Genomic DNA, 13,916 nt, shown 5'->3' with positions numbered 1-13,916 from the left:
TGTGTTATACTTAGCTTGACACTGTTCGTGGTTTGTCGGAAATACTGGATGTCCTGTTCTTCGTCCATCTTCTCTAGAACTAAGGCCGGGGAAGGCGAAGAGACCCCACACTCTGCACGGCCGGGAAGGTTTTGAGCAGGAGTCACAGGCTAGAATGCCGGGAAACAAATCGCAGCTTTATAGCGCAGCAGGCCCGGGCGGAAGTCGCAGTGCGCACTTCCGCCAGGCGGGGCGGTTGCCTAGAGGGGGAATGACGTCGACGGAAGGGGCGGGCCCGCCGGGAGCCAGGCCGCGCCGTACCGCGCCGGCCGGGAGGGGGCCGGAGCCCGGCCATGGCGGCGGCGGCGGCAGGCGCCGAGGGGAGGCGCGCGGCTCTGGAGGCGGTGGCAGCGCCGGAGCGGGGCGGCGGGAGCTGCGTGCTGTGCTGCGGTGACCTGGAGGCTACGGCGCTGGGCCGTTGCGACCACCCGGTGTGCTACCGGTGCTCTACCAAGATGCGGGTGCTGTGCGAGCAACGCTACTGCGCCGTGTGCCGCGAGGAGCTGCGCCAGGTGCGCCGGCGGGGCGCGCGGCGGGGCGCGGGGAGGGGCGGACTCCTGATGGCTTTGCCTGCTTGGTGGCCGGCCGCGGCCTGCCCGCGTCCGCTCCCGCCGGAGGCCCCGGTGTTCGCTCGGGACAGCGTGCGATCACCGGGGCCTCCTAAGGCTGGGAGAAGCCAGAGGCCCCTGGGCCGGGGAAGAAGGAGCGATGCCTGTGAGAACTCGAAGCCCGGAGACTTTCCCTTTGACCTGGCCGCGGGAAGGGCAGGGTCAGGTCGAGAGCCCTCTTGTCTGTGAGTGTTCGTTTTTTCGGGATTGTCGCTGAGGTGGAGGAGACAGCCAGGGACTGTCTGTCCTGGAAGCTGACTGCTCTGGAAAAAGGATTAAACTGAACATTTCCAGCAGGGCTTCTGGGCTCCACCAGTGACCCTTAGTCAGCTCCTGAGACAGCGTTTCCATTTGTAGAAAGAGGTGTTACCAGGACGTGACTCCCAGGTGCTTGGCGGTCCACAATGTTAGGAAGTTTCCTCTTCTTTACTAGTTCTAGCTTTGGGGTTTCATTCCAGGGTGTAGGCAAGGGGGTGTTTCTGGTTTTCTAGACTTGGAATCCCCTGAGGAGTCAGAGGACTCAGGAGCGTTCACCCACACTCCAGTGCCAGCTGTTGATGGGGAGTTTCCAGCTGGACCTTTGGTTTGCTGCCCTTGGAGATCTGTTTGCTTCCAGATTACCTTGGTTGGTTCACAGAAGGTTTTGGCTAGTGGCTTTTGCCAGGGAATCTCCTTTTCCTGTTCTTAGAAGTGATGCAGATGGATAAAAGTAATGCTGAGAAATAGGTTATTTCTTTTCTCTGTCTTTCCTTTTTTCTCTTTATTTTTCGAGACAGGTTTCTTTGTAGTCCAGGCTGGCCTTGAACTCACAGAGATCCCTCTGCCTCCCTCCTCCCCTCCTTCAGGGCAGGGATTAAAGGGTTCACCACCACATTTGGCACACCTAGCTTTTCTTTCTTCATATTAATGTCAAAGGAGTGAGCTGGAATGGAATCCCTGAACATCCCCTAAGTGTCTGTGTCACACTGGGGAAGAGCAGCTGGAAGAACTCAGACTGTAATGTGGTGCGAAGAGCCTCACCCTGCTGGGTGAAATCTGGGCTTCAGAAGCACTCCAGGAAGCTTTTAGCTGGTGGCCTACCCAGAGGACCTTGCTGGAGCTCACTTTGTGGGCCAGTCTTGCACATGCTGGTGGGAAAGTCTAACACAGGTTTTCCAGCACACCTGTAGCTGCCTTCTAGGAAGACTTTTGTACATCTTTACATTTGTAGTCCCGGTCTGGGCTTTGTGTCTCACTCAGGAAGTGAGTGAACACACACATATGTCAGCTGTAGCCAGTGTCTGCCCTCCTTCATTCTTCGAGGGCCCCACACCCTCTAAGTGCTCTGTGGCAGGGGCTGTTGACAGCAAGCCTGGGGTGTGGCTTGGTACTATGTGCCCCTGGCCAACCCTGGGCTTCCTCTTAGACTTGCACCACCACACTGGGCAGCAGGAGTTCCTGAGGAGTTGTGTGAGGTAATAGCTGTCTAGCTCAACCTCTCCAGCCATTCTGCCTTCTCTCCACTTGTAACCTTGCAGCTGCCTCCATGACACTACCTTGTCCTTTACCTGGTCCTGTATTACCCTCTAAGTGTGTCCTGTGTTCCTACCCAGAATCACAAAGACCCTTAGTCTCTAAACCCTGCCCTTAGTTCCTTGATGTGACTAAGTAAAAATTAGGAGGGATGTGTGCTGGGATGTTATGTGGAGGTGAGCAGTGGTGGCACACACATTTAATCCCATCACTTAGGAGGCAGAGGCAGGCGGAGCTCTGAGTCGGAGCCAGGCTAGTCTACATGGTAAGTTTGGGGCAGCCAGGGCCACACAGAAAGCCTGTCTTTAAAAAGCCAAGTGGAATAGGTCAGCTTCCCTCGCTGGATTGTTTTATATACCTTGATCTTCCTTGTGCAGGCTTTGGAGTGGGGTCTGGGCATAGCAGGGAGACAGGGCATAACTTTGAAGCTGGTGGTCTGGTGAAGAACCAGGGCAATCTGGACTTAGGGCTGCCATGTGGTGTGAGGCTGTGGAGGTGGTGGACAATCTTGATTCCATGCTGAGTGGTGGAGAGTCTCGTGTTCAGTCTTTAGCACTTGAGAGAGAGACACACCAACACATGCTGGTTATCACCCTTTAGGAGCTTCTTACATTACTCTGGACACATCTCTAGAGCCGTTTTCTTCATGTTGCTCACACACTTGTCATGTTGCTGGACAGGCCACACCCACAAGCAGGAAGTGGGAGGGGAATGCTGAAGGCCTCCCAGGATCATTCACAGGTCCAGGTCAGCTGCTGGTACCTGATGACTCAGTGGTATTTATCTGTTGTGAGCGCTTGTCAGTCATCTGTGCTCCCCTCCCTCTCTCTCTTCCTTCCTTTGTTTGAAGCAACCTCATATGTACCTATCCTGGTTCGCAGAGCTCTACCTGTCTCTGCCTCCTGAGTACTGAGATTAAATGTCTACACCGCCATGCCTTTCCTGACCTTGTCAAAATTTACCCCTGCTCCTGTCCCTTTTTGGGCTCCCACCATACCTATTTCTAGCATCGGTGAGCACCAAGCATGGATGAGGGGCACAGACATATGCACATACATGCATATGTGCATAAAGTAATTAAAAGGTTTTTCCTTTTTTATCTATCTATCTATCTATCTATCTATCTATTTATTTATTTTTGTGAGTCAGAGTTTCTCTGTAGCTCAGGCTGTCCTGGAACTTACTCTGTAGACCAGGCTGACTTTAAACTCACAGATCCACCTGCCTCTGGGCTGGGATTATAGGTGTGTACCACTCCCCCCACGCACCCACACCCCCACTGATTTATTTTTCTTTTATTTATATGTGTGCGTGTTCTTCCAGAAGGGGATGTTAGATCACCTGGAACTGGAGTTACAGATGGTTGTAATCCTCTATGTGGGTGGTACAAACCGAACCCAAGTTCTCTGGAAGAGAAGCAAGAGCTTAACCACTGAGCCATCTTTCCAGCTCCTATGGTACACTTTTGATGCATGATGCCCCACCTGTCTTATCTGCTTTTTACTGAGCACATGTTACATGTTGGAGGTGAAGAGTAGCAAGGCCCTCTGGAAGACACCAGGTGAACAAGCGTCCCACCCCCTCAGCCTCTGGAACTGAGCTGCCAGTGCCACACAGCTGATTCAAAACCTGCCTGACCTCTGGGTCATGTGCTGCCCGCCTAGGTCCCCGATAGCCCAGCTTCACACCCAGGCCCGGCTAAGCTTTTTCCTCAGACTGTGACCCTTTTCCTAGGAGTCCTCTCCGCCCGACTCCTTGGTTTTTGTCCCCTTACAGCCCAGGCAGATTATTTCCCCCTCACTCCCACATTTCTTTGTCCCCACCTAGCCTCACAGCAATGTCTTGAGGAAGGGAGAGTCTTGCTGGTTGGACTCCTGCTTTAACCTCTGCTGGGGACACTCTAGGCTGCCCTGTTCTTCTGGTACCAATCCAGGAAGTCTAGATAGGCAGTCCTGGTCTCCCTGCCTGAGGAGGGGCAGGTTTTTCTGCCTATAGCTCTAGGCCTGCAAGCTTCAGATCCAACACACCCAGCCTTTGTTCTGCACTGCCCATGCCCCCTTCCTAAAGCCTCTTCCTGTATTTTTCCCTTCTTGACCCAACCCTGTATCTCCTTCCTTACCTCTTAGCCCTGACCCAGGTATATCCAGCCTAGGCCACTTCCATCAGACTGGTATGCCTGGACCCTGCTGGCCCTCTCTTTCTGCTTGGCACATCCCCACCCACTTCCATTCAGGCTTGGCTCAGCGGTCCTTTGACGCCATCTCTGCCCTGCAGTCTACAATCATGCTTTTTGGTTCTTGGCTTCAGTGGCACAGGTAAATCAGGTGTGCTTCTCTTACACTCTCACCCTGGTCCTCTGGTTACCAGCCAGGCCCTTTATAAGGAACTCTGCTCTGTGTCTGGTGCTGCTCCTTACAGCACGTGCGCTGTCCTTCTGCTCTTCTCTGAGAATAGCTGCTCTGAGCCCAGGCTGTTCACAGTAATGTTGTATGGGTGAACACCAAGCTCTTGTGTTGAGGGCATAGATATACAAGATGAGCCACTCTGCTCAGCATGTCCTGGCCCTGGCTGCCCAGCAAAGGAGCTCAGGTGCTGTGCCCATAGCCCCAACGTAGATGAACTTCTCTTCCGTGATAGCCTGAGATGCTACGCAGAGTAGAAGTGCACAGCTGAGAGAGGTCCCTGGAGCTAGTGGCAGTGACGGGGGCGTCCCTGGCGCAGCTTCCTTGAGGGAAGGAAGTTGATCCTCCGCTACGTCTGTTGGGCTTGGGTGCTTTTGGCAGCCTCAGGGAGTTTCCTCAGATTGTTCTTCTGCCTGCCTTCGAGGAGCTGAGTGGGGGTGTGGCTGTGCCTGATGCTGTGTGGCCCTGCAGTTTGCTTGTATGCAGGAATTCTCAGGCTTCGTGTCCTATCGGCACTCTGCATAGTTTGTGACGCTGAGCTCTTTTCGGATCGGGACTGGAGAGGCTACGTTGGGAATGGTTGGAAAGTATAGCTGAGTGTGAGTCTACCCGTAGAATGTTTGAAAAGAAACCAGCGTAGTCTAGGGATCCCTGTCCATATTTGGGACCTGGAAAAGAGTTTCCAGAGAACAAGAAAGTTGTGCTTTGGAGGGGCAGTGCAGCCCATGTGAGGAATCCCCACTCTGAGCCTTCACTGCTTTGCCTTTAGGGAGAGCACGGCTGTGACAACCATTTAAGGATGGTCGAATGGTCTCTTAGCCTGGTGTGGTAGTAAATGACTATAATTTGGACACTTTGGAAGCAGGGGCAGGATTTTTGTTTTTTTGTTGTTGTTTCTCTGAGTAGGCCTGCCTGTCCTGGAACTTTCTCTATAGACTAGGCTGGTCTCGAACTCAGAAAGAGAATTTTCTGCTTCTGTTTCCTGAGTGCTGGGGTTAAAGGCTTGTGCCACCACCAACTGGCCTTTTTATATTTTATGTTAAAAAAAATGTTGAGAGTTCAGGTAACCCCCAGGATACCTACTTGAGCTGGACATAGAGCCCAAGACAGGAAGTTCATTCTTTCTAGCCTTACCAGATATGACTTGTTGGGCCATTGCTGACCTGTTCCCATCCCCAAGAGAGGTGTGGTTGAATCATACAGCCTCCCTGGGCTCCTGGTAAGGGCCAGTTAGAAGAGTAGATTCTGATATACTTGCTGTTTCCAAGTATATCATGAGAAAGTGGAGCTGGGCTCTCCTCAGGTCCTCTAGAGAACCAGTTTTCGTCATTTTCTGCTGGGGGCTCAATGCATAGGACATGAGTATGAGTGAGCCCATTCTTCCTGGTCACTTTTTTTTCCCCAAACTGTCCTGGACTCACTTTGTAGAACAGGCTTGGCCTCAAATTCATAGATATCTGCCTGCTTCTGTCTCCCCAGGTGCTGGAATTACAGGTGTGTGCCACCATGCCCAGCTAGCTGTTGCCCCAAACTCTTGTACTTGCTTCAAAATATCTTCATGGGCTAAGACTAGACATAACTGATGACCTTGGTGTAGCCTTTCCTAAGGCAGGGAGGTACTGAAAGGACTGAGCTACAGCATGTGACCAGTGCCAGATAGGGGACAGTGAGTGGCAAAGAGGCATCTGGTCTAGGGCTTGAGTCAGAGGTGCGATAGTGAGGGTCACTGTGGAGTTGGCACTGCAAGTCACCACCTAAGGAGCTTAATGGAGAGAAGAGGGGTCCTTGGAGGGTGCAGAAAAAGGCTTGGATGTCCAGATCTCTGTGCTGGGACACCCAGCGTGCTCCAAGCCCTTGCCCTGTACTCTTCTCCAGCAGCTGCCATATGGCTCATGAATGGAGTTTAGGCAACCTACAATAAGCAGAAGTCATGAGGCTGTGACCAAGTCCAGACGCCAGTCCTGTGGGAGCCCCTTTCTTCTGTGGCATCATGGAAACATGCTAAGTGGTTCAGGAAAGGGTAGCCAGGCATTGCTGTGCCTGACAGCTACTAGGCACCATTTGCTAGTTCCTTAGCTGCTGTCTAGAATGCATTCCCTCCAGTTCCACACCACCCTGTGAAAGTTGTTCTATACTCAGTTCCCCTCTACAGCTTGAGAGTGGAGCTGTGTGTGAAAACCAGGCCTACAGGAAGCATGGCTGCCTCCTGGTGGTGAGCTTTCGATAGCACATCTGTTCAATAATTCTGTGCGCAGCTTGGGGTGAGAGGAGGCCTAGGCTATCTAGGGAAGCAGTGGCTGCTGCCAGCTTAGGACTGTGAGGGCACCTCTCGTGGAGTCTCTGCTTGGTCCTTGGATACTCCACCCAAGTCTGCTCACCGCTGTGTCTCTCCAGGTGGTCTTTGGAAAGAAACTCCCTGCCTTTGCCATGATCCCCATCCATCAGCTCCAACATGAGAAGAAATATGACATCTATTTTGCTGATGGAAAGGTGTTTGCATTGTACAGGTGAGGGGTCCTCAGCTGGAAGGGCTGCAGCTGCCTTGAATCTTTGTGACCCCCCTCTCCCAGAACCAAGAATGGGGAGAGTACATGGTGCTGGTGACCTTGGGCCTCTCTTGTGAGGTCGGGAGCTCCTGGCTCTCCACCAAGGTGGCAGTAGAAATGAAGGGGGTGTATTTGCTGTTTTAGCCTTTTGAAGGATAAGAGAATATGCAAATATATTTAACTCAGGGTGTGCAGAAACCCAGAAAGAATATGATTGTCACAAGGTTACTCTTCTCATGGGCCCAGGGCTAGGAGTACAGACTTGGGCCCTGCCTCTTGTGCACGTAGTTGTCATCTTCCTGGGTGGGAGCCTGGCGCGTCCTGTTCTGGACAGCGACGCTTAGAGCCCAGCGTGGCGGTGGCTGTGGTGTCTCCCCAGGCAGCTGTTGCAGCACGAGTGCCCGCGGTGCCCCCACCTGCCGTCCTTCAGCACCTTTGGGGATTTGGAGCAGCACATGCGGAAGCAGCACGAGCTCTTCTGCTGCAAGTTGTGTCTCAAGCACCTCAAGGTACATCTGCCCTGGGGACCCCCGAAGCTCCAGGCCTCCGCAGAGCCTTAGGGTGCTTCTAGCTGGGCATGGAGGGGCTCCGAGTAGCTGCAAGCATCCTCCAGCCTTCCGTGAGCTCTGGGGCAGAGCTGCTACTATCAAGGCTCACTCGTTGTCCTCAGGGCTCCACTGCACAGTCAGGAGGCTGGGAGCCCCAGCCCTGTGTCCAGCCCTGTGTTCTCTGCAGATCTTCACCCATGAGCGCAAGTGGTACTCCCGCAAGGACCTCGCTCGGCACCGAATGCAGGGAGACCCTGATGACACATCCCATCGAGGACACCCGCTCTGTAAGTTCTGTGACGAGCGCTACCTGGACAACGATGAGCTGCTGAAGCACCTGCGCCGCGACCACTACTTCTGCCATTTCTGTGACTCTGACGGGGCCCAGGACTACTATAGGTGGGCGGGGCTGGGGCTGCTTGGGGGGGAGGGGCCTGGAAGCCCTATAGGTGGGCGGGGCCTGGGGTGCTCCAGGGACTGTGGGGGTGACTCGCCTAGGATTCTTCTGGGAGTTACTGGTTGTGCAATTGACGATCTGGCTTTTGCTGACTCTGTCTGCCAGCGACTATGCATACCTGCGTGAGCACTTCCGGGAGAAGCACTTCCTATGTGAGGAGGGCCGTTGCAGCACTGAACAGTTCACCCATGCCTTCCGCACTGAGATTGACCTCAAGGCCCATAAAACAGCTTGCCACAGCCGCAGCCGGGCCGAGGCGCGCCAGAACCGTCAGATTGACCTTCAGTTTAGCTTTGCACCGCGGCACTCACGCCGGAGTGAGGGTGAGCTAGGTGCCTGTAGGCTCAGCCAGGCTTAAATACCGGGACCTTCTGTGAGTACCTGCTTCTCAGACCTCAGACCCAGGACCTAGTTAGACTCCTCCTACCCAATTGAGACACAGCCTTTCTCCTCACAATCCCTGAGCCTAGTGATAGTCCAGAGCTCCTTGTCTGTACACTCATACCCCGCTCCCAGTGTTTTGCATCTTTGCTCTGGAGTCCCTAAGGCACTTCTCTGCCTCAGGAAACTATTACTGCGGCCCATATGTCCTGTCTCCAAAGGTAGGGCCCTTTCACCAATTGGGTATCATTTCTAGAGGTCACAGCTGGTTTGGATTCTGCAGTGTCTGGGCCTATCCTTGCAGATCATAAGCTCTGGGGTGGGAAAGCCTCTGCCTTCCAGACAGGAGCACTGGCCTCAGTATGGTCAGGACAGCAGTTTTTTTGGTCCTGCTGCTTTGTCGGTCTGGGACAATGACGGGCTATGTACTGACCACAGGAGTCGTCAGTGGTGAGGACTACGAGGAGGTGGACAGGTACAACCGCCAGGGTCGAGCTGGCCGGGCCAGCGGGCGTGGAGCCCAGCAGAACCGCCGGGGAAGCTGGAGGTACAAGAGGTGGGAGGATTTGCATACCACTGACATTCTCCTGGCACCACCTCCACATGGTGGCAGCTGCCAGCAGTCAAGCTGGGAGTAGGCATGAGGTCAGTGGGCTCCAGCCAGAGTTTCTGGGGTCCTGAGGGTGCCAACAATGTCAGCTCAGCAAGTAGAATGTTCTTACTTCTTTATTGCTAGCCAGAGACAACAGAATCTGGGGGGGGAAGGAATGGCACTCAGGAGCCACAGTTGTGCCAGGAAGTACCTGCAAAGCAAGCACGTGCCCAGGCTGCAGTAGGGATTGAGCCCAGACACTGCCCATCTGAGGCTGTGCCTTTGGGTCTTGCTCAATCTGAGGTTTTCCCCCACCCCTCCTCCATCCCAGGGAAGAAGAAGACCGAGAAATGGCAGCTGCCATTCGGGCCTCTGTGGCTGCTCAGCAGCAGGAGGAGAGTCACAGGGCTGAGGACCGGGAAGAGGGTAGTAGGTCCAAGAAAGAGGAGGCAGCCTCCAGGGTGCCCGAGGAGTCCCGAGGCCCCCGGCGTCTGCCCCGGACTCAGGGTGAAGGTGCAGGTAACCAACCCAGTCCCACCTAATGGCAGTTCTCCTGGCCTTGGGAAAGGCTGCAGTCCCTAGTCAATATTTCTCATTCTGCAAGCCCGCCATCACAGCCTTACCTCATCTCATGTCTGTAGGATCCAAGGAAGCCTCAACAAATGGTCCTGTAAGCCAAGAAGCCTTCCCAGCCACTGGCCCAGTGGTTGCCTCCTCAAAGTATGTGAGGGAACTGGGAAGCAGGGTGTGGTGGACGGGCAGATCTAGTCAAGTCCTGGTGATGAGCCACTGACCAGTTGTCCCCTCCCTGGACTTAGCACCCTCCCACCGCCCAACCCCAAGCTCAAGGATGAAGACTTCCCCAGTCTCTGTGCCTCCACTTCCTCCTGCTGCACAGCGGTTACCCCAGGCTCTGTGGGCTTGGCACTGGCTTATCCTGGGCCTCCCAGGGGCAAGAATACCTTCCAGGAAGAGGACTTCCCTGCCCTGGTTTCCTCAGCACCCAAGCCCAGCAATGCCCCCTCCAGCCTCATCTCCGCTTGGAACAACAGCTGCAGCAAGAAAGGGAACCCACCTGCAGGGTCCCAGGCTGTGGTTGGTGGCAGCCAGCCTTCCCGGAAGGCAGGGAAGGGGAGCAGGGGTGGCCGGAAGGGTGGCCCAGCCCCAGTGGATGAGGAGGAGGGGGGTGGCCTCACTGTGCAGGAGCTGCGGAGTGTGCCTACCACCGTGGCTGTCTCTTCTTTGTTGGCACCAGCTGCTAACCAGAGTTCAGCCAAGGTTGGCAAGAAGAAGAAAGTGGGCTCTGAGAAGCCTGGGGCCACATCGTCCCCACTGCTGCCCCCTGATCATACCCCAAAGCTCTCTGGGGCTGAGCAGGTCCCTGAAGCCCCTTTGAGCAGAGTTGAAGTGCCAGTAACCATCGTTGTCAATGGACATTCAGAGGGGTCCACCCCGGCACGGAATACCCCAAAGGAACCTCCAGGGCTTCCAAGGCCCCTGGGTCCCCTCCCCTGCCCCATACCACAGGAAGACTTCCCAGCTCTTGGAGGCCCTTGTCCACCCAGGATGCCTCCTCCCCCAGGTATGTGTACCCAATACCAGTGGGTTCCTTAGGTTTCTGAGAAGTGCTGGAGTCTAGTCAGGCTGGAGGCCAGCCCCCTCTGGGATGTGTTGGGTGGACACTTGCATGCTAGGGAGTCTAGTCTGGATGCAGGTGCCACACGTTGATTTGCCAGTTAGCTATGTCATAGTACTTGGTAGTGCTTCGGGTTCCCTATAGCAGTGAGCCTACCACATAGGGTTCTGGCCCTGAGCCTGCTGGGGAGCTGGTTGTGGGCTGGCCAACCCAGTGGGGCTGGACACTCAGAAAAACTGGGCTAGTTGGGACCACATTGAAGTTCTTTCGTCACCCTACAGGCTTCAGCACTGTGTTGCTCTTGAAGGGCACACCACCCCCGCCCCCACCCCCACCAGGCCTGGTGCCTCCTGTCAGCAAGCCACCCCCTGGCTTCTCTAGTTTCCTGCCCGGCTCCCACCCAGCCTGTGTTCCCAGTCCCACCACCACCATGAAAGCGTAAGTGGGGTGGGCTGCCTGACCTGCCACTGGGAGCTAGAGGGAGGGTGCGACCTAAGCCACCCTCAAGGCTCAAGCCTCCTCATCTGACCTCAGCCCCCGGCTAGCACCCACACCACGAGCCTACTTAGTTCCTGAGAATTTCCGGGAAAGGAACCTACAGCTCATCCAGTCCATCAAGGGCTTTCTGCAAAGTGATGAGGCCAGCTTCAGCGAGTTTAAGAGCCATTCGGGGGAGTTCAGACAGGTGAGCGGGGAGCAGGTGGGGAGGCTGGCCTGCCTTTGCCCAGGGTGAAAATAACTGGCTGTGGCTCTCTGGGTGGCAGGGGATGATCTCTGCGGCTCAGTACTACAAAAGCTGCCGAGACCTCCTCGGAGAAAACTTCCAGAAGATCTTCAGCGAGCTGCTGGCACTCCTGCCAGACACAGCCAAACAGCAAGAGCTGCTATCTGCGCACACTGACTTCCGCAGTCGAGAGAAGCCTCCCAGCTCCAAGTCTAAGAAGAACAAGAAGAATGCGTGGCAGACCAACACCCAGCAGCTGGGCCTGGACTGCTGTGTGTGCCCCACCTGCCAGCAGGTCCTGGCACACGGTGACATCAGTAGCCACCAGGCCCTGCACGCTGCCCGGGACGATGATTTCCCTTCCCTTCAAGCCATTGCCAGGATCATTACGTAGCTCCTGCTGGTGAGGGCAAGAGCTGTCACATGCTAGCGCCTCCTTCCTCCTTCCTTCCTCTTCCCAGCTGCCAGGCAGCTAGGTAGGGCCCTGGGAAGGCTGAGGCTCAGACCTCCTGGTTGGCCAGGCTGCCAGGAGGACATCAGGAAAGGTCTACCCTGTGCACCATCGCCCATAAGTTCTTGGCAGAGGGTCAATCTTGGTTTGTACTCTTGTGATTGTGGAATGTGCCAGGGGAGGGAAGGGCTAGGATGCCAAGATCTGAGCCTGTGGTCATAGCTAGAGGCCTCAGTGGCCTGACGAGAGTCCTCCTGAGTCGAGCCTATAGCCCCAGACCTGACAGCTTCGGGTCCACTGGTGCTGGAGTCAGATGTCAAGTGTGTTGTGTAAACAATTGGCTGTTTCATAGAGAATGTTCCAGATTAAAAACAGACACAAAATTGTGCTACTTGAAGTTCAATCTTTTTACAAGACAAGTTAAATCTAAGATCTCAAATTGCCTCTGACATTTTATAAAAGACAGTTTATCTTCAAATAAATTTATTTTGCAGTACTGCATATAGTTGGTGTTCTGAGTGTCTGCCTCCAAGTGTATCAGGAAGCCTGGTACGTGCACTTACTATATGCTGTGGTGTGGCTCTGCCACGATGCAGGAGGCCTGAGAAGCGACTTGGCAGCAGGGGTTTGTTCACAGGAAGAAGCTGCCAGCCCTGGGTCCAGCGTGGAGCTCCGCCCTCCCACAGTTTCCAGGACAGGCCTGGCTGTGCGCAGCCTAACAGGCCAGCGGAGTGGTTCAGCGGGTAAAACTGATTGCTGCCTGCCACTCTTGACATCTAGAGTTTGCTCTCTAGAACCTACACAATGGAAGGAGAGAAGAAACTCTACAGATTGTCTTCTAGCCTCTACACACAGGCTCATGCATACATAGTTTTTTAATTTGTGGGGGTTGGTTTTATTTTCTGTTGGTTTGGCTGATAATGGTCTTTTGAGACAGGTTTTCTCTGTGTAGTCATGGTTTTCCTGGACTTCATAGACCACTCTGTCCTTGGACTCAGAGATCCCTTTGCCCCTACTGCCTGGGATTAAAGGTGTATGCCACTCTGCCTGGCCCCAGCACTTGGGAGGTAGAGGGAAGAACCTGCCAACCTCAGGTTTCATCCTTAGGAAAGCTATTTAAACTGGGCGCGTGCTGCACACCTGGAATCCCAGCGTTCAGTGAGGCGGAAGTAGGATCTCAGAGTTTGAGCCCAGCCTGGTCTGCAAAGCCAAGGACGGGACAGTTAAGGCTACACAGAGAAACCCTGTCTCAAAAAGCAAACAACAACAACAAAAAAAGGAAGTCCATCTACCTTTTGAAAGGGCCTCTTAGGCTGGAGAGATGGCTCAATGGTTAAGAGAGCTGGTTGCTCTTCCAGAGTTCCTGGGTTCCATTCCTAACACCCACAAAGCAGCTCACAGCTGTAACTCCAGTTCCAGTGTATCTGATATCCTCACACAGACTTACATTGTTGGTAAAACACCAATGCACAAAAAAAGAAAGAGTCTCTCATTGACCTAGAGTTCACTAATTAAGCTAGACTGACTGTCCAGTGAACCCCAGGGGTCCTCCTGCCTTAACCGCCTCAGCCCTGGGATTACAACCATAAGGCAACCCCTCACGCATTTTGTGTTGGTTATGGGTTATTCGGGTCTCATGTCACCCAAGCTGGTCTCCAACTCACTGTGTAACTAGCTGCTGATAGCCTACACCTCCTGATCTTCTACCTCATAAGTGCTGGAATTACAGATGGACACCACCACACTTGGCTTAGATGCTCTCTTTTTTTTAAAAGATGTCATTTTTTATTTATACAACATTCTGCCTGCCTGTATACCTGCGCACCAGAAGAGGGCGCCACATCTCACTATAGATGGTTATGAGTCACCATGTGGTTGCTGGGAATTGAACTCAGGACCTTTGGAAGAACAGCCAGTGCTCTTAACCTCAGACATCTCCCCAGCTCTATAATGTAGGGTTAAAATGGCAGGAAATTGTTGGGGCTGTGGAGATGGCTCAGTGCTTAACAAACAGCACTTG

The 13,916-nt window shown here is 54.1% G+C and overlaps 1 protein-coding gene across 2 annotated transcripts; it reads left to right on the top strand.

The window, feature by feature from the left end:
* The first annotated feature begins 261 nt into the window (after nt 1-261).
* Nucleotides 262-12,397, top strand: Znf598 (zinc finger protein 598, E3 ubiquitin ligase). Of its 2 annotated transcripts, none has more exons than XM_021644756.2 (12): nt 262-551; nt 6,956-7,068; nt 7,487-7,616; nt 7,843-8,054; nt 8,218-8,435; nt 8,932-9,040; nt 9,417-9,604; nt 9,727-9,805; nt 9,904-10,667; nt 11,003-11,159; nt 11,256-11,406; nt 11,486-12,397. In XM_021644756.2, the coding sequence occupies exons 1-12, from the start codon at nt 333-335 to the stop codon at nt 11,837-11,839; spliced, it is 2,694 nt and encodes an 897-aa protein (XP_021500431.1). In that variant the 5' UTR covers nt 262-332; the 3' UTR covers nt 11,840-12,397. The 2 variants fall into 2 exon arrangements, with proteins under 2 accessions (XP_021500431.1, XP_021500430.1); XM_021644755.2 differs by having other exon boundaries at nt 8,932-9,049.
* Nucleotides 12,398-13,916: the final 1,519 nt, after the last annotated feature.

Source organism: Meriones unguiculatus, chromosome 11 (assembly GCF_030254825.1).
Source record: "Meriones unguiculatus strain TT.TT164.6M chromosome 11, Bangor_MerUng_6.1, whole genome shotgun sequence".
NCBI classification, from domain to species: domain Eukaryota; kingdom Metazoa; phylum Chordata; class Mammalia; order Rodentia; family Muridae; genus Meriones; species Meriones unguiculatus.
This window is presented reverse-complemented; position numbering and strand designations above follow the sequence as displayed.

Bases quoted from the DNA above. Each gene is read 5' to 3' on its own strand.
- Znf598 (XM_021644755.2), top strand. From the start codon at position 333: ATGGCGGCGGCGGCGGCAGGCGCCGAGGGGAGGCGCGCGGCTCTGGAG. The intron at 552-6,955 runs GTGCGCCGGCGG...GTGTCTCTCCAG, and splicing joins GCCGCGAGGAGCTGCGCCAG to GTGGTCTTTGGAAAGAAACT. The intron at 8,436-8,931 runs GTGAGCTAGGTG...TACTGACCACAG, and splicing joins GCACTCACGCCGGAGTGAGG to GAGTCGTCAGTGGTGAGGAC.